Source organism: Stenella coeruleoalba (genome assembly GCF_951394435.1).
Source record: "Stenella coeruleoalba genome assembly, chromosome: 3".
Classification (NCBI taxonomy): Eukaryota; Metazoa; Chordata; class Mammalia; order Artiodactyla; family Delphinidae; genus Stenella; species Stenella coeruleoalba.
In genome coordinates, this window is record NC_137148.1 from 172,891,161 (window position 1) to 172,909,978 (window position 18,818).

The 18,818-nt window shown below is 54.1% G+C and overlaps 1 protein-coding gene across 1 annotated transcript; it reads left to right on the plus strand.

Moving 5' to 3' along the window:
* The first annotated feature begins 16,230 nt into the window (after nt 1-16,230).
* On the plus strand, nt 16,231-18,346 carry GADD45B (growth arrest and DNA damage inducible beta). The gene is made up of 4 exons (XM_079918515.1): nt 16,231-16,497; nt 16,599-16,700; nt 17,085-17,307; nt 17,579-18,346. Exons 1-4 carry the CDS (start codon nt 16,454-16,456, stop codon nt 17,690-17,692), a joined length of 483 nt encoding a protein of 160 aa, XP_079774641.1. The 5' UTR covers nt 16,231-16,453; the 3' UTR covers nt 17,693-18,346.
* Nucleotides 18,347-18,818: the final 472 nt, after the last annotated feature.

The window sequence follows — 18,818 nt, forward strand, 5'->3', positions numbered from 1 at the left end:
GAAGGGGGTCAAAGAGTACACATTTCCAGTTATAAAATAAATATCATGGGGATGTAATGGGCAGCATGGTGACTGTAGTTAATAATACTATATTGCATATTTGAAAGTTGCTAAAAGAGTAGATCTTAAAAATTCTCATCATATGAGAAAAAACCCTGTAACTATTTGTGGTGACGGATGTCACCTAGACTTATGGTGGTGATCGTTTCCCAGGATATACAAATATCGAATCATTAGTTTGTACACCTGAAACTAATATAATGTTATGTCAATTATACCTCCATTTTTTTGGGGGGGGGCAGGGGTACGCGGGCCTCTCACTGTTGCGGCCTCTCCCGTTGCGGAGCACAGGCTCCGGACGCGCAGGCTCAGCAGCCATGGCTCACGGGCCCAACCGCTCCGCGGAATGTGGGATCTTCCCGGACCGGGGCACGAACCCGCGTCCCCTGTAACGGCAGGCGGACTCTCAACCACTGCGCCACCAGGGAAGCCCTATACCTCCATTTTTTAAAAAAAATGTTCAGTGAAAGGAGGCAGACACAGGCCTCTCTTGCCTTCGAGATGGCCCACACTCCGTCTGTGGAGTGTGTTTCTCTCTAAATAAATCCACTTCTTACCTATCGTTTTGTCCCTCACTGAATTCTTTCTGTGACAAGACATCAAGAACCTGAGCTTCATTAAGTCCTGAGACCAGCACAAAACCCCCCACCAGATGGAAGATGTTCCAGAGAGAAGGTCACAGTTTGGTAACCTTGAGAAGCTCATCAAGGGACCACCTGAGCCCAGATTAAAGGAGCACAGGCCCTTCACACACCCTAATCCTTATCAGCAGCACCCCCCCTTGAACTATTGCTATAAAAACTCCTCACCAAATTCCCCCAGGTTGGGACACACAGTTTTTGGTGGGTGCAAGCCCACTGTGTCCCCCTTTGCCTAGCAAAGCAATAAAGCTTTCTTTTCTACTTCACCCGGGAAAAAAAAAAAAGCCAGACACAAAAGGTCACACAGCGTATGCGTCCACTCATATAAAATGCCTAGAAGAGGCAAAATGATACAGCAGGGTCTGTCCAACTCGGCTCTGTGGACATTTGGGCCCCATCACTCTCTGTGGGAGGACCATCCTGTTCATTGTAGGGTGTCAGGTGGCATCACTGGGCTCCCCCCACCCCGGCCACCTGATGCCAGCAGCACCATCACACCCTCCGATCCAGACAATCAAAAATGTCCCCAGATGTTGCCACATGTCACCGAGGGGACAAAATCACCCTCAGTGGAGAACCACTTCCTTCCTCTAACCCTGGAACTTGCACCGCTGTTCTTTCTGCCCTGAGAACCGCCACCCCCCCATACATCTCACTTCGGGGGACTTGGTGCAAACAGCCTTCCTCGGGGACCCCAGCAAATCACACACTGAGAACTTGGATTCCTTTACCAGCCCTCTGGGGTGTGGGGTGGGACGGCCTCCCCGCTGCGCGCGGGCTTTCTCTAGTTGCGGCAAGCAGGGGCTACCCTTCGTTGCGGTGCGCGGGCTTCTCACTGCGGTGGCTTCTCTTGTTGCGGAGCACGGGCTCTAGGTGCGCGGGCTTCAGTAGTTGTGGCGTGCCGGCTCAGTAGTTGTGGCGGGCTCTAGAGCACAGGCTCAGTAGTTGTGGCGCATGGGCTTAGTTGCTCAGCGGCATGTGGGATCTTCCCGGACCAGGGCTCGAACCCGTGTCCCCTGAATTGGCAGGGGGATTCTTAACCACTGCGCCACCAGGGAAGCCTTTTTCTTTTTTTCTTCTGTCTTGAATCCTGATACTCACGCACATTCCCCTCTTACCAGAAGCAAAGCCCCCTGCCCTGCCCCAGCACCCAGGCAGGCACGAGTCCCTGGCTAGGCTGTGACTAGCCTCTCAAAAACTAGCTTGTACTTGGGGACCGTATGTCGTCGCCTTTCCCTCATAACAGTAGGAACACCGAATGCGAAACACAGTTGGTACAACGTGAGGGCGTTTAAAGCAAAATAGGGATAAGTGGTACTACAGGAGGTGGGGGCCCGAGGGGAGAAAAATGATGGGGGTTTGGGTTTGGGGGTGGCATGGGGTCACCTTTCCTCCCCTCCACCCCCAGGCTTAGCTGCAACCCCCTCCTCATCACAGGTCCCGCTGACGACCGCCCCGGGCCACCCAGTAGCCTGCCATTCAAGACCCTGCAGGGTCCCACAGGTCGCCCACCGAGCTGGCCCCTCTTGGCACGTGGGTGCCCCATCCGTCTCCAGGTCTTTGCCTGTGCTGTTCCCTCCTCCAGGAATGCTGTTCCCCGCGCCCCATCCTCCCCAACCCCCCTTTCCGCGGCTGCTCCCCTACTCTCCGCCCTAACCTGTGCCGCGAGCCCTCCGCACCCCCCCAATCGCGGACCCCCCCGGGGGCCGGACTCCAACTCCCAGAAAGCCCTGCGCTTCCCGTGGGTGCGGCCGGAGTGTCCACTCCCCTTGTTCAGTTTGGGAGGCGTTGGCAATTTTCAAATTTTGGCGCTGAACGGGCGGGGCGGCGACAGCTGCGGCCAGACCCCCTCCCCACGCCGGAGCCCGAGGCCTGGGCACTCCGCGGGCTCCCCAGGCGCGACACGCGGCGGCGAGGGGTGGCGCTTGGCCCGTTTCCAGGACGGGAAACTGAGGCACGGGGCGATCCGGGGACCTGTCCCGGGAACCCCTGCAGGGGCGGGACGAAACGGGGTTCGAACCCACGACCCTCTGATCCCAGGGCGCTAGAAAAGTTAATGGCTAATTGCTGCCTGCTTTGAGGGTGGAGGGTGCGGGCGGTGGGCGAGAAATCATCGAACCCGAGAAGGTCCGGCCAGGCCCTGTCCCCTCTCCCTCCCCCATCCCTTCCCCATTCCCCTATCCCTCCCGCTTTGCGCCGCCGCCCAAGCTCCGCGCCGGAGTTTGGCGCCAGATTTTTCAAAATCTCAGCGAAACGGCTCCCAGCCCGGATCGCGAGCCTTGATCCTGAATTCCGGCGCCTGGATCTGAGCGACCGCGGATTCTGGAGTCTGGACTGGGTGGGGGAGGGCTCATTCCAGAGCCTGGATCTGGGGGGCTGTGGATTCCAGATCTGGGGGGGGCAGAGATTCCAGAGCCTGAATTTTGGGCACGCTGATTCGGGAGCCTGTTTTGGGGAGCTGGGATTCCGGACCCTGGGTCTGGAGGGCACTGATTCCAGAGCCCGGAGGAGGGCGGGTTCTGGAACCCCAGTTCCTGAGCCTGGAGGCTAAACCTGGAATCTAGAATCAGAACTCAGGAATCTGGGGCTGGAACCCTGAAATCCCAACTGAAATCTGGGGGCAAGGAGAGAGCTGGGGCCGAAGGGACAGCTGTTTGTTAAATGGGTTCCGGAATAATGAAATCAACAAATATTGGGACTTCCCTGGTGGTCCAGTGGTTAAGACTCCCCGCTTCCACTGCAGGGGGCACGGGTTCGATCCCTAGTCAGGGAAGTTCCAGATGCCCCGTGGTGTGGCCAAAGAAACAAACAAATGCTGATTGCCATCTCCGCCTGTCAGGCACTGGGGCTGTATCAATGTCCAAAACAAAGATCCCTGCGCTTGGGAAGCTGACAAGGATGAACTAGGAAGACAGAGGAAACAGATACCTAATGAATAAGTGAATTTTATGGCATGTTAGAATATAATAAGGTGGGAGGGGGATGGAAAAAGCTGGGTGAGGGGCTTGGGAGCATGTGAGCTAGGGGGTGCATTTTTTTTTTTTTTTTTTTTTTTGCGGTACGCGGGCCTCTCACTGCTGTGGCCTCTCCCGTTGCAGAGCACAGGCTCGGGACGCGCAGGCTCAGCGGCCATGGCTCACGGGCCCAGCCGCTCCGCGGCATGTGGGATCTTCCCAGACCGGGGCACGAACCCGTGTCCCCTGAATCGGCAAGCGGCCTCTCAACCACTGCGCCACCAGGGAAGCCCGAGGGGGAGTGCATTTTTAAACAGGGTGGGCCTCTTGGAGAAGGTGGCATTTGAGCAAGGACTCGAAGAGAAGGAGGGGACCAACCAGGTGAACAGGTGGGGAGAAGCCTCCCAGGGAGAGGGACCAGCCAGCACAAAATCACACTCCAGGATGGTGGACATGGCAAGGAATAAGAATTTCCAGTGGGTGGAGACAAGTACAGTATTAGAGAAGGAAACACATGTAACACCCGTGTATTAGTCATCTAGTGCTGGGTAACAAAACACAGTAGCTTAAAGCCACTCATGTTTCTTATCTCAGTTTCCACAGGTTGGGAAGCGGGGTGGGGCTTAGCTGGGTGGGCTGGCTCCAGGCTTTATGATGCTGCAGACCAGGCGTCCCTGGGGCAGGGTCGACTCCCAAGGGCATTTGTACTGATCTTGGAAGGATTCATGTCCTTGCTGGCCATTATCCAGGGGCTGTCTCGGTTCCTTATCATGTAAGAGAGGATTTGATTTGGGTTTTGAAACCCTCACTGTTTGTTGTAATAGGGAAACAAAAAATGAAAATGGCCCAGATATCCCATATAGACCAGTGGGAACTATACTCAGTATCTTGTAGTAACCTATAATGCAAAAGAATCTGAAAAAGAATATATATATGTATAACTGAATCACTCTGCTGTACACCTGAGACTAACACAACATTGTCAATTAACTGTAGTTCAACAAAAAAAAATTTTTTAAATAAAAAAAGGACACAAGCAGAAACTAACACACCATTGTAAAGCAATGATACTCCAATAAAGATGTAAAAAAAAAAAAGGACACACACAAAAGAAAGGACACACTGACACCTTTGTGTAGGCTCACACAGTGGAATATCATACAGCAGTGGAAAACTAACACACAGAATGACCTCCCAAACATAAGATCATGCAAAAAAACCGAAGTGCAGAAGAATATCTACAGTGTGCTTCCGTTTTTATAAAATTCGAAACCCAGCTAAACCAGCTGATACGTTATTTCAGTATGCTACAAATGTTAGAGAATTGAAGGGAAGAGTGGGGACGTGATTAACCCAGAAGTCAGCATAGTGGTTGTGTTTTGAAAGCTGGGCGGTTGTGAATGTCTCTATTCTTAGCTGCACGCATAAATTATGGATGCCCTTTGTGTGTTTGATGTATTTTGTGTTTCAAAAGTGAAAAAAACAACCTCCCTCAGACTGCTGTGTAGAACAACATGGTTCCAATAGAAACAGAATAGCCCACCACAAAAAAGAAACGATAATTACGCAATAATTATGTGACCGGATAGAGGTATTAACTGCTCGTGGTAATCACGTTGCAACATATAAATGTATCAAATCAACATGTGAAACTTACACAAGGTTATATGTCAATTATATCTCAATTTTTTTTTTTTTAAATCTTTTGGCCGCGCTCAGCATGTGCGATGGAACCCGTGCCCCCTGCATTGGCAGCGTGGAGTCTTAACCAATGGACCACCACGGAAGTCCCTAAGTTTTAATGTTTTACTTAACCTGACATACCCAAAATATTCTAACCAATATTGTAATCGACATACACAAATTACTTTTTATTTTATTGAAGTATAGTTAGTTTACAATGTTGTGTTAATTTCTGCTTTACAACAAAGTTATTCAGTTATATAATTAATTTATTTTTATTTATTTTGGCTGCATTGGGTCTTCGTTGCTGCGTGTAGGCTTTCTCTAGCTGCGGCGAGCGGGGGCTACTCTTCGTTGTGGTGCGCAGGCTTCTCACTGCGGTGGCTTCTCTTGTTGACGGGCACCGGCTCTAGGCGTGCGGGCTTCAGTAGCTGTGGCGCACGTGCTCAGTAGTTGTGGCTCGTGGGCTCTAGAGCACAGGCTCAGTAGTTGTGGCACACGGGCTTAGTTGCTCCACGGCATGTGGGATCTTCCCGGACCAGGACTCGAACCCGTGTCCCCTGCACTGGCAGGCGGATTATTAACCACTGCGCCACCAGGGAAGTCCCTCAGTTATAAATATATATATTCTTTTTTTTTTTTTTTGGCTGCAGTGCGAGGCTTGTGGGATCTTAGTTCCCCGACCAGGTACCAGGTATCGAACCCAGGCCCTCGGCAGTGAAAGCACCGAGTCCTAACCACTGGACCCCCAGGGAATTCCTTCTTTTTTTTTTTTTTTTTTTTTGTTGTTGCAGTACGCGGGCCTCTCACTGTTGTGGCCTCTCCCGTTGCGGAGCACAGGCTCCGGATGCGCAGGCTCAGTGGCCATGGCTCACGGGCCCAGCCGCTCCGCGGCATGTGGGATCTTCCCGGACCGGGGCACGAACCCACGTCCCCTGCATCGGCAGGCAGACTTCCAACCACTGTGCCAGCAGGGAAGCCCTGGGAATTCCCTCTTTTTCATGTTCTTTTCCAATAATTAACCAAATTATTGAGGAGATATTTTCCACTCTTTTTTCCACACCAAGTCTTTGAAATCCAGTGTGTTTTTCACCCTCACAGCCTATCACAACTTGGGTGCTAAATTTTCAGTGGTTTAAGGAAAAAATAAAGTTGTCTTTAACGAAAAAGTATTTTACATCACTTCTGTTTGTGGGTTTTAATTAACTAAAATGAAATTCAATTCGAAATTCGGTTACTCAGTGGCTCTGGCTACATTTCAAGGGTGCAGTAGCCTCAGGCTGCTGTAGTTGCCTGGCCAGCACAGGTGGAGAGGATGCTGAGAAGTCACTGAGGTGAGGGACTGCAGTGGCCTGGGCTGGGGTCAGTGCCTCACTTAGAGCCCGCCTGTCCCCTTTCTGGACCTCTCCCCACACCTCCTTTTCCAGGCCTCGCTCCAGTACCCAGCACTCAGGAATCCCCTGTTTCCAAGCCCGGGTGCTTCCCCCCAAGGCAGGCAGTGCCCCCAGTCTGTACACTCCCAGGACCCAGGGGTGGCAGAAGGCAGCTGTTTTGTGGGGTGTGGATCTGTGAGCTGAGGTGCCCTCCGTGTGCAGGTGAGGACCTTCACAATACAGGACCAACCCTGGGATGTTGAGACCCTCAAAACAGAGGCAGCAGGCCACCAGCTTGGGGCCAGCTCTGCCCACACTGCCACATTCCAGGGCAGAACTGCCAGGAGTCTGAGAGTTCTACATGTGAACCGGACTTGCCAGGAGGCTTTGCAGGTTTCAATTCTAATCTGTTGCTGTGCAACAAACTACCCCCAAACTTTACTACGTCTCATGATGTCATGGGTTGGGAATGCAGGTGGGGCTCAGAAGGGCGGTTCTTCTGTCCCATGTGGGGTTGACAGGGGGCCCTGCTTGGTGTCCAGCTGGCAACGGTGCTAGGGGCTCTGGGCTCTTTCTGTGGTCGGTCTGGTGCCTCGCCAGCCCCTCTCCCTTTCTGTGTAGACTCAGGGTCTCTCCAGGGCCCACTGATGCAGCACAAACTTCCTATGAGCTATCTCAGGACTCCCTGAGAGCAGGACAGTACCTGCCGTCCTCCTGAAGCTAAGTGACGTGGCTGGCAGTGCCACCTCCCTCACACTGCACGGGTCAAGGCCATCACAGACCCAGCCCAGATAAAGGGGAGGGAAGTGGCTGCACCGTTTTTCGTTCCGACCAGCAGTGCACACGGCTTCCAGTATCTCCACATCCTCCCAACGTGTGTTTTTATCTGTCTTTTGACCGTAACCATCCCAGTGTGTGTGAAGCAGTATCTCACTGTGGTCCTGATGCTTCCATCTTTAATCCACTGGAGACTTTGTCAGGTGGGAGGATAGTTCTATTTTGCTCGGCAGTGTGTTACTTGGTGTATAATTGTTGAGCCCTTAGCCATGGGTTGTGCAGCCCTCTTGAATTCTTGTAATGGGTCCCAAAAATACTAGGGGTGGGCTTGCTGGTGGTGCACCAAGGGATGGAGCGGGGGGATCGATTTGAGATCTGTCTGGGGGCCAAAGTTGATGGATTAGTTATCGGGGAAGAGAGAGGGTGTGAAGTTAGTCCCACCTCCGACCCCTTCTGCACCCCATGCAGGGCAACTCACAGCCCTTCACTCTAGGTGGCTGACCTGGCTGCACGTCTTGTACCCCTCCAATCTGGGAGCCCCAAATCTTCACTGTCTGTATTGGGGTGAATAGTGTCCCCCCAAATTCACACCCCACCTGGAACCTGTCAATGGGACCTTGTTTGGAAACTGGGTCTTTGCAGGTATAATTGGTTCAACTGAGATGAGGTCATCCTGGGGACTTCCCGGGCAGTCCAGTAGTTAGGACTCTGTGCTTCCACTGCAGGGGACACGGGTTCAATCCCTGGTCCAGGAACTAAGATCCCACAAGCTAGGTGGCACAGTCAAAAAAAGGTGAGGTCATCCTGGATCAGAGTGGGCCCTCGTCCAATGCCTGGTGTCCTTGTAAGAAGAGGGAGATTTGGATACAGAGAGGTGAGGCCATGTGAGAAGGCCAGGTAAAGATGGAGGCAGGGGCTGGAGGGATGTGTCCACAAGCCAAGGTCCACAGGCAGCCACCAGAGGGGCCTGAGACAGATTCCCCCTCAGAACCTCCAGGAGGAAACAGCCCTGCCAACATGTTCGTTAGGAGACTATTACACTCTAACCGTACATTGAGCGCTTTGCTGGTTCTGAGTCATTTTGGTGAATTATGGAACGCGAGGATAGTTATGGGGACCCCAAATCTGTAGTCAGCTGGTCCAAGTGAAGGTGGTCCCAAGGGCCCCAGCTGACAGATGGTGTCTGAAGTGGGGCTTGTCTTATGGGAAGCATGTCTTCTAAGCAAATAATGGGCTAAACTCCATGCATCCATAGAACTGTAAATTATCTGATGGAAAAATGATGATTGCCCTGTATCATTTTGTTTTGTTTTGTTGTTGATTTTTTTTTAAACATCTTTATTGGAGTATAACTGCTTTACAGTGGTGTGTGAGTTTCTGCTGTATAACAAAGTGAATCAGCTATACATATACATATATCCCCATATCTCCTCCCTGTGGCGTCTCCCTCCCACCCTCCCTATCCCACCCCTCTAGGTGGTGTCCTGTATCCATTTTGCATTGACTAAACAAATTCATTTCAGCCACCGGATGGCCTAGAAGACATCTTACATGTCCCTTCATTATTTACGAGTTCCATGCACTCTCCGACGCACATCGATGGGATATTCACGTGAGAATCATGCTTTTTCCTTTTTTAAAAAATGCATTTTTTTGGGGCTGCTCTGCGCGGCTTGAGGGATCTGTTTCCCAACCAGGGATTGAACCCGGGCCATGGCAGTGAGAGCCCGGAATCCTAACCACTAGACCACCAGGGAACTCCCCAAAATGCATCTTTTAACGTAATGCCGAGCCCCTCAGCCGGTTGCTGGGGTCTCATTCAGTCATTCGACCAGAACCTATTTATTGAGCACCTACTGTATACTACGAACACCATGCCGAGCAAAACAGATGGCAACTCCTGCTTGGTGAAGCCAACACTTGAGTGAAGGCACGGAATGATTCGGATGAATAAGAATAGGCATAGTATGTTAGACAGTGTTGTGTGTTAAGGAAAAAAGGGGGAGTCGAAATGTGGGTGGGGGCGTGAAACGTTTCACAGGTGGCCAGGGGAAGTGGCACTGAGAGGGGGACATGGCAAGCTGGCACGGGCAGGGGAGGGTGCTCAGGGAGAGGAACTGGCAAGGGCAAAGGCCTTGGGGTAAGACCATGCGGGCACATTCAGAGAACAGCGGGAATGGGTTTCCACTGGGGCTTTGTTCGGAGGGTGAGCAGATGGTTTTGGAGGGATCCCTCTGGGTACTGCAGGGAGAGCTGGCTATGGGGGGCACTGACGTCCGGGGAGGGAGGGCGTGGCTTCAAGTGGCTTTCAAGGTGAGTGCTGTACGTGGGTTTTTGTAAGCCTTTTGACAACCTGATTTTCCCAGGAAAGGAGGGAGTTTCAGAGAGGTTAGGTCACCAACCCAAGGACACACAGCTTATGAGGGATGGAGTGGGATTTGAATCAGGCAAGCTTGACTTCAGAGCAGAGATGCCTCTACCAAGTCCCTCCCCCGGACGTCACAGTCACAGACATCCCGGCCTTCTCCTGCTGTGGCTGCTTCCCCCACTCCTGCCCCACCGCCGCCCTCCTCAGTATCCCCATAAGTGACCCCGGCCTCCCCGCCTCCTCAGCTTTGCCCTTGACATCTCTGCCACCTGGTGTGTGTTGTTTCCACCTCCTCCCAGCACATCCTGTCTTCCCAACGTCTAGAAGTTCACATGATGACTCACCTCCACCCAGAAGCCTCTCCTTGGGGACCAGAATCATGTCTTGTTCATCTTTGAAAAAAAAAAAAAAAAAATGATGTCAGAGGCCAGTCCCTCCCCTGCTTCAAGCTTGCCAAAGGCTTCCTTTGCTATTTTGACCCCAGGTCGAATACAAACCCCACCTGCAGCCCCCAAAGCCCACCATCCTGATCTCCTCTCTCCTCCCCCCAGTCACTCTGCTCCAGCCATCCGGAACTCCTCAGGGATCCTCGCCTGTGCCAGGTGTGGCCCCACCTCAGGGCCTTTGCATGTGCTGTGCCCAGAGCCCTCTCCCTTCACAGCCTCCCCGGTCTGGCTTCTTTATATCACTCAGGTCTCAGCTCAAATGTCACCTCCTCAGAGAAGCCCACCCTGACTACTCCACCTGAAGTAGTTGCGTTACCACCCCCCCCAGCGCTGAATCAGCACCCAGTAGGCCTTCAATCAACTCCTGAATCCCCCATTTATTTATTTTTAAAGTTTTGTTTTATTTTATCTTTTGGCCATGCCATGCGGCATGCAGGATCTTAGTCCCCCAACTAGGAATCAAACCTGTGCCCCCTGCATTGGGAGCTCAGAGTCTTAACCAATGGACTGCCAGGGAAGTCCCTAATTCCCCCATTCAGAGGGCAGTTACCACGCACAGAGCCCTCTCCTAAGTGTGGACCAGATTGAATGCATTTTGTGCTCAGGGCATTCCTAGATAACGCTGTTATTTCCATTTTGCAGAGGGGGAAACTGAGGCACAGGGGTCTCGTGCGCGGGATGCCATGCCCGAGTTCATGTAGCTGGTCAGGAGGGGATTCAAAGCCAGGCAGTCAGAAGTCTCCTTGGTCACCCCCGACCCCTGGCCTGAGCCCCCGTTTTCCTCATCCCTGCCCCTCACACCCCTCCTGTCTTAGCTGGCTTGAGTAACCATAACAGAACACCACAGTCTGGGGCTTAAACCACAGACATGATTCCTCACCGCCCTGGAAGCGGGAGGCCCACGATCCGGGTGCCGGCGTGGCCAGTTCCTGGTGAGGGCCTGCTTCCTGGTCTCACTGTGAGCTCATATGGCAGGGAGAGCTCTGGTCTCTCTTGCTCTCCTTACAAGGGCACAAATCCTACCGGGGGGGCGGGGGGGCACCCTCACGACCTCACCTAACCCTCATCCCCTCCCAAAGGGCCTGCCTCCAAACACCATCCCATGGGGGTTAGGGCCTCAGCATATGGATTTTGGGGACATAAACTTTTGGTCCATAACACCTCCTATGATGCAAAGGGGCCTCCAGCTCTGCACTCACCTCTCAAATGTCCTTCCCCAGCCCTGGGACTCCTAACCCTGCAGCATTCCAGCTGCCATGCTGGGAGAGAACCCTGATCCACCCCCCAAGGCAAAACCAATGCCCCAACCTCCTAGACACTTGGTTTCCCCTCTGTCCCCTGGTAACATCACTCCTGTCTCCCGGGTTTGCTTGTGGTGGGGGGTTAAAGGCCGGGTCCCAAGAAGCAGGGCCAGAACGAGGGTGAGGTCAAAGCTCAGTCACAATGAAAAATCATATTTCAATGCAATATTTTAAAAAAATTTTTTTAATGCAAAAAAATCCATGCTGACTACATTATCAAAATTTGAAATCAAGACAGGATCAATCATACTGTTTTCCTTTCGTCTGGGGCTCCAATATGGCTTGGTAAGGGACTGTCACTGACCTTGTCTTGATGGGAAATTTTAATATTCCATTCATCATGGGTGTTTTGGCATGCATTATGATTTAAACTATCACATTAAAAAAAATTTACCTCGGGAATTCCCTGGCGGTCCAGTGGTTAGGACTCTGTGCTTTCACTGCTGAGGGCCCAGGTTCAATCCCTGGTCGGGGAACTAAGAGCCCACCAGCCACATGGCTCAGCCAGAAAAAGAAAAGGAAAAAATATATTTATCTCATTCTGGATTAGTGGTGATGATTGCACAAACTTGTGACTCTACAGAAACCCACTGAACTAGAGCCTCTAAAAGGGTGGATTCGGGACTTCCCTGTTGGCACAGTGGTTGGGAGTCCGCCTGCCAATGCAGGGGACATGGGTTCGAGCCCTCGTCCAGGAGGATCCCGTGTGCCGCAGGGCAACTGGGCCTGTGTGCCACAACGACTGAGCCTGCGCTCTAGAGCCTGCAAGCCACACCTACTGAGCCCGCATGCCACAACTACTGAGGCCTGAGCACCTGGAGCTGGTGCTCTGCAACGGGGGAGGCCACTGCAGTGAGAGGCCCGCGCACCGCGGCTAAGAGTGGCCCCTGCTCGCCACAACTGGAGAGCATCTGCGCGCGGCGACAAGGGCCCGATGCAGCCATAAATAAATAAATATATTTTTTGGAAAAAGGTGGATTTTATGGTATGTGATTTCTAGCTTGATAAAAAATGAGAGAAAAAGATTATCTTGATGAGCAAGGTTTTGGTGCCCCTTTAAATTTTGCGACCCCCAATTTCCCTCTCTTTCCCTCTAGACTCCAAACATCCCGTCCTAACCCCTGCCTTTTGGAATAGCTGGAGTATCTTGGAATATCCTTGGACAACTCTGAGCTCCATGCCTTTGGATGAACAGCACCATCTTCCTGAGTCTCTATTCCACCCCCTATAAACTTGCAACCATCACACAAGTGCTGCTTCATGGGCATCAAAGGAGAAACTGCTTACAAAAGGCTAAGCACGTAGTAAATGCTCAAGAAAAGTTTGCTGTTATGCGTATCTTGAATGCAATGCAAAATTAAATTTTAAAGTGCTTAGGTTTATCAATTCTAAAGACAAGGGAACGGGCTTCCCTGGTGGCGCAGTGGTTGAGAGTCCGCCTGCCGATGCAGGAGACACGGGTTCGTGCCCCGGTCCGGGAAGATCCCACATACCGCGGAGCGGCTGGGCCCGTGAGCCATGGCTGCTGAGCCCGCGCGTCCGGAGCCTGTGCTCCGCAACGGGAGAGGCCACAACAGTGAGAGGCCCGCGTACCACAAAAAAAATAAAAAATAAAAAAAAAAAATAAAGACAAGGGATCTCATTTGCAACGCGGGTGCAGATATGCCCGGTTTCCTGGCTGGGGAAGTTGCCAACTCACATGTTCTCCATGAGGGTGGTGAGGGTTCCCCGGTAAACAGGGTCACCTCTCTCTCCTAGGAGCAGACAGGGACATTCTTAGGGCTGCACTCACCTTAGGAGCAAAATTTAAGGGGGTGCCCAGAACTCAATCCTCAAGATAAATATTTTAATGCAATATTTTCAAAAGTCAAAATCAATACCAAAAAATCCATGATGAATAAAAGATCAAAACTGCAAATAAAGACAGGATCTGACCTTGCCTGTGCACAACTCACCTCCCTGCCCTCCACCCCCGATCCTGTCAGATGGTGTCTGTATATAAAACCTTCATTTTTGCTCATCATGGGTGGGGCTCTTTTGGCATAAATTTTTAAAATAAAAAATATCTTTTTATTTTTTTGGCCACACCATGCAGCTTGTGGTATCTTAGTTCCCCGACCAGGGATCAAACCCGTGCCCCCTGCAGTGGAAGCTCAGAGCCCTAACCACTGGACCACCAGGGAAGTCCCTATAATACTGTTTATCTTGATGACTGAGTTTTGTGGCATTCCCTTAAAATGTGTGTCAGCGGTGAATACCTCACTCCCCTCACCCTACACCCTGCCCTTTGCTCCAATAAAACTTTGTTGACAAAAACGGCGTCCACAACAGCCAAATGGTGGAAACAACCCATGTGTCCATCAACGGATGAGTGGATAAACTAAATGTGGCTCCTCCCTACAGCCTAATATTATTCAGCCTCAGAAAGAAGTCAATGCAGACACACACATGGATGAACAACATGGATGAAGCTTGAGGACACTATGTTCAGTAAAATAACACGCCAAAGGATGAATACAGTATGATTTCATTTACAGGAGGTCTCTAAAGGATCAAATTTATAGAGACAGAAAGTAGAATGGTGGGTGTCAGGAGTTGGGGGCAATTCATGTCTAATTCCCAAGAGTTTACTCTGGGGATGATAGAAAAGGTTTGGGTCAGGATCACGATGATTGTTACCCAGCATCGTGAACGTATTTAATTCCACTGACCGGTATACTTACAAGTGATCGAAATGATGAATATCGTGTATATTTTATCATTAAAAAAAAAACCAGGGGACTTCCCTGGTGGCACAGTGGCTGTGTCTCCACGCTCTCAATGCAGGGCGCCCGGATTCAATCCCTGGTCAGGGAACTGGATCCCACGTGCATGCTGCAGCTAAGAGGTCGCATGCAGCAACTGGGGAGACCACGTGCGGCAACTAGGGAGCCCTGGAGCCGCAACTAAGTAGCCCTTGAGCTGCAACTAAGACCCAGCACAACCAAATTAAAAAAACAAAAGCAGGCACCCCTGGGAAGTAGTTTAGTTGATTTTAAAAAAATATTGCAACTATAAAGTTATTAAATACATGTTTCATATATAAAATATTGCGTATTTAAAATATTGCAATTGCCACCCCAGTCCCTGTCCTTCTCCTCCTCACCCCGCCCTCGCCGGTCTGTCCCTTCCGGCGCTGCGGGCGCAGGGACCTCGCGCGGCCACCAGGTGGCGCCGCTGCGCCCCGCAGTCCCCGGGACATTTCGCGCCCCCACGGTGGGCGGCGCGGAGGCGGCGCGATGCGTCAGCGGGACAGCGAGCCCGGGAGCTGGGGGAACTGAGCCGCGGGGCGGAGGCCAGACCCCAGGCTGGCGGGGGAGGGGGCGCAGCTGTGAGTCATCGGGAGCCCCCGTTCGGCCGTGGTAGCCAGTCCCACGCGGGCCTGCCCGCCTGGCTCGTGAACTGCTTACCAGGGGAGATGGCGAGGCTGGCGGCCGTCCCAGCGTGCGGCCGTGGCTGGCGCACACGTGTGGCTCCAGCACGAAATAACCGGGGGCTTGAGAGAGTGGAGGCCTCACCAAGCCTCAGTTTCCCCTTTTGCATCCTGCAGATGAGAGTAGCCCCTGCTTCCCGCGTCCTTGGGGGTTAAATGAACCGTGATAACGGGGAGCCTGGTGCCCAGTGGGCGCTAGGTACGTTCAGCGCCCGCTCCGGAGGGAGGAAATAAAGGCGGCGACCACCCTTGCAAGCGCGCCCAGGTGGCAGCGCGCGACGCACGCAGGAACCGGTTCCCCTCGCTTCTCCCGGGCCTCGATTTCCCCCCACGGTCAGGTGCGAGGCGGACGTGCAGTCAGAACCTTGCAACGCGAGGCGCCTGCAGGGGGCGCGGAGCCCACGAGGCCGAGCCACCTGCGCCTCCCACGCGCGCCCCACCCTGAAACTCGCGGCGGGTGGGGAGGGGCGACCGGTCCCGGCCCTAGGCTTTGCAGCCCCCGTTTCTGGGTACCTCGAGGCGGCCTCCAGCGACCACCACCTCTTGGTAAACGCTTACCGTGCACCCCTCATTTTATTTAGGACTCACTGCAATCCAAAGAGGCCAGCGCTGCATTCCCATTGGACAGATAGGGACACAGAGGCCCAGAAAGTAAAGCCACCCAGGGTCTGGGGTCCCTGAAGCCTGGGGAGACTCCCGCCACCACCACCTAGAAAGGATCAGGCTGCAAACCGTACTCCATCTCCGTGCAAAACCCCAGCAGAACCTGGAAAGGCGCGGGCCGGGGACTCTCCGGGGTTTCCAGGCCCCCCCGAAAATCCGGGCCGCCTCGCGCGCTGGAAATCCCGCGCGCGCCCCGAAACGCGGCGCGGCTGCCGGGAAATCAGGAGAAAACTTCTGCTTTTTTTTTTCTTTTCTGGCACTCAAGCTCCCCCGGCTCCCTCCCCCCCGCCCCGCGCCCTCCTCCCGGCTCTCGCCCCCACGTGGGGCGCCCCCTCGCGGCGCTCCGCCCCCTCCCCGCCGCCGGCCAACTGCAGCGCGGGTTTCTCTCGCCTTTGTTTTTTCTCCAATAGGAGGGGCGGATGAACCACCGGGGCCACGCCCCTGTTTGTACAAGTCTATAAATGGCGGCGCCGGCAGCCGCGCGCTAAGGTCGCTGAAGCCGAGGACGTCAGACTTTGCACTTCCCTGGATTATCCTTGCTGAGGCACTTGCAATTTTTTTCCGCCTTATTTGGGGAGGATTTCGCTGCCTTCCGAAGGTCTTGACGAACGATTGGGTTCCGTAGGAAGGCTTTGGGCTCTCCGGCCTCGGACTTTGCATTTTCTCCCTTGGAACTGTCGTGGGGCTGTTTTCCACTGTGGATTATAACTGCAACATGACACTGGAAGAGCTCGTGGCGTGCGACAACGCGGCGCAGAAGTAAGTAGCGGGGCCCCCGCCGCCTGAGGTCGGCCGGGCCGGGCGGGGACCGGAGCGCCCCGTGGCCGGCCCGGCGTGACCCCCGTCTCCCTTGGCCCCAGGATGCAGACGGTGAGCGCCGCGGTGGAGGAGCTGCTGGTGGCTGCGCAGCGCCAGGACCGCCTCACCGTGGGGGTGTACGAGTCGGCCAAGCTGATGAATGTGTGAGTGAGACCCCGGCACCGGGCTGGGCGCGAGTGGGGATCTCCGCTCCGCACGCTCCTTGCTGCATCCCTCTCTTGCATGGGGCTGGGACACCCCCAAGTGTCCCTACTGCTGTGGGTCGAGGGTCTTTCTGCCTTATTTTTTTTGAGGGGTGGAGGCTGCAGTATCCCGGTGCGGCATCATCTGCAGGCAGTCACCGCGTCTGTGCCCCTGCCTTACCCCGCCATCCTTTGAACCGAATGTCTTCTCCCCCACCATTTATCTGCATGCAGACGCGATCCCTTGCGCACCTGCGGTTTCTCTTTGCTTTTGCAAACTCCCCGCCGTAACGGTGGCCCCTCCCCAGTCCCCAGCTGACCCAGCATCCCACTCTGGCTCCTCAGGGACCCTGACAGCGTGGTCCTGTGCCTCCTGGCTATTGACGAGGAGGAGGAGGACGACATCGCCCTGCAGATCCACTTCACGCTCATCCAGTCTTTTTGCTGTGACAACGACATTGACATCGTGCGGGTGTCAGGAATGCAGCGCCTGGCACAGCTGCTGGGCGAGCCGGCCGAGACCCAGGGCACCACCGAGGCCCGGGACCTGCACTGCCTCCTGGTCACGGTGAGCTGGGCCTCGGCCCCGCCCCGCCCCCTCCCTACCCCGGCACCTGGGCCCGTGTTTGTCAACAAAGTCGAGCTGGCCGGTCTGCACCAGCTCAGCGCTCAGCCATGCTCGGCATGTCCCCGTGGGCAGCCGGCCGGGTCTCGGGGCCTTAGTCACCCAGCGAGCTATTTTGAGCCAGCCTGCTTTCCCCAAAGGGGCCCTGGGAGAGGGGGGCTCCCCAGCCACTCCTGGGGCTCCTGCTGAACCCCGTCTCCTCGCCTTCCCACAGAACCCTCACACAGACGCCTGGAAAAGCCACGGCCTGGTGGAGGTTGCCAGTTACTGCGAAGAGAGCAGGGAGAACAACCAGTGGGTCCCCTACATCCCCCTCCAGGAGCGCTGAGACCCTGCCCGGCGTCAGAACCTGTTGCTGCCAAAAAACACGATAAAATAAATATTTGATTCCCCCTCCCTCCCAGAACCCCCCCAAACAACCCAACCTATGAGACCGTCGGGGGCAGGATCGTTGGAGGCTGAAGACAGGAGAGGGAGTGCGCGGCCACCCCAGGGCGCCGGGGCTGGAGCAGCGCCAGCAGCGGCCACCGTGTGAGGAGAAGATGGGACCCAGGCCAGCAAGAGAGGGGACCCTGGAGCTCAGGCCTGGCGACAGAGCAGAAGCTGGAGTGGGGGAGCTGTGCCCCCCCCCACAGGAGGGCCGAGACTCCACACTTCAGGGGTGGGGTGGGACTGATAGTACCCGCCCCCCTCCTTGAGACCAGAGCTGACATGTGCAAACGGGCCTTGGTGGGCCGAGGGTCCGCACCCTGGCCAGGACAGTACTTTGGGACTTGGGAGTCAGGGCTATGTTGCTCTCTACCGGCGAACTCCCAGTCTGCAAACTAAATAGACAATCTATTTTGTTACTTGCACTTGTTACTTGAATCGGTGAAAGAAAGATGGGAAGCTTACAGATACATATATTTTTACTTCTACTATGATGGCCTTGTAATAAATTGTTAAAGCTTCTGGGTTCTTGTGTATTTACCGCCGGCCTCAGTGCGGGACCAGGACCTCCACCTCCCCTGCGCTCCAACAGCACTGGCGCCGCCCACGCCACCTCCTGCAGGCTCACCAGGAAGTGTTACTTAAGTCCGAGTTAGCTGCTCCAGGCTCCTTGCAAAAACAGTGCCTCTTCTCTCTGCAACCGGCGCCACCCAAGTCCAACAAATCTTTGCCTCTTTTTTTTTCTTCTCCCCTCCTCCTGCCCCCGAGCAATTAAAAGACCGGTTTATTACGAAACCTGGCCGTCGTGCCGCCGCTGTTACTCGCTGAGCCAACCCCAAACTCTGGGCACATAATAGACGCACCCCTGGGGGCTGGCTGCAGCCCCTGCCCGCCCGGCTGCCACCGCAGCCCAGGTCCAGAGAGGTCAATGGGCCACCTCGACCACACAGCGAGGTGGGCTTGGAGCTCAGAGCCGCCCCTGGGCTTGGGCGTTGCAGGAAGAGCTTCGGGGATCCCCCAGAGAG

What these genes read in the sequence shown, in the direction of transcription:
- GADD45B (XM_079918515.1), top strand. Translation starts at nt 16,454, where the DNA reads ATGACACTGGAAGAGCTCGTGGCGTGCGACAACGCGGCGCAGAA. An exon ending in TCGGCCAAGCTGATGAATGT is followed by an intron (nt 16,701 to 17,084) that starts GTGAGTGAGACC and finishes CTGGCTCCTCAG; the next exon opens with GGACCCTGACAGCGTGGTCC. An exon ending in TGCACTGCCTCCTGGTCACG is followed by an intron (nt 17,308 to 17,578) that starts GTGAGCTGGGCC and finishes GCCTTCCCACAG; the next exon opens with AACCCTCACACAGACGCCTG.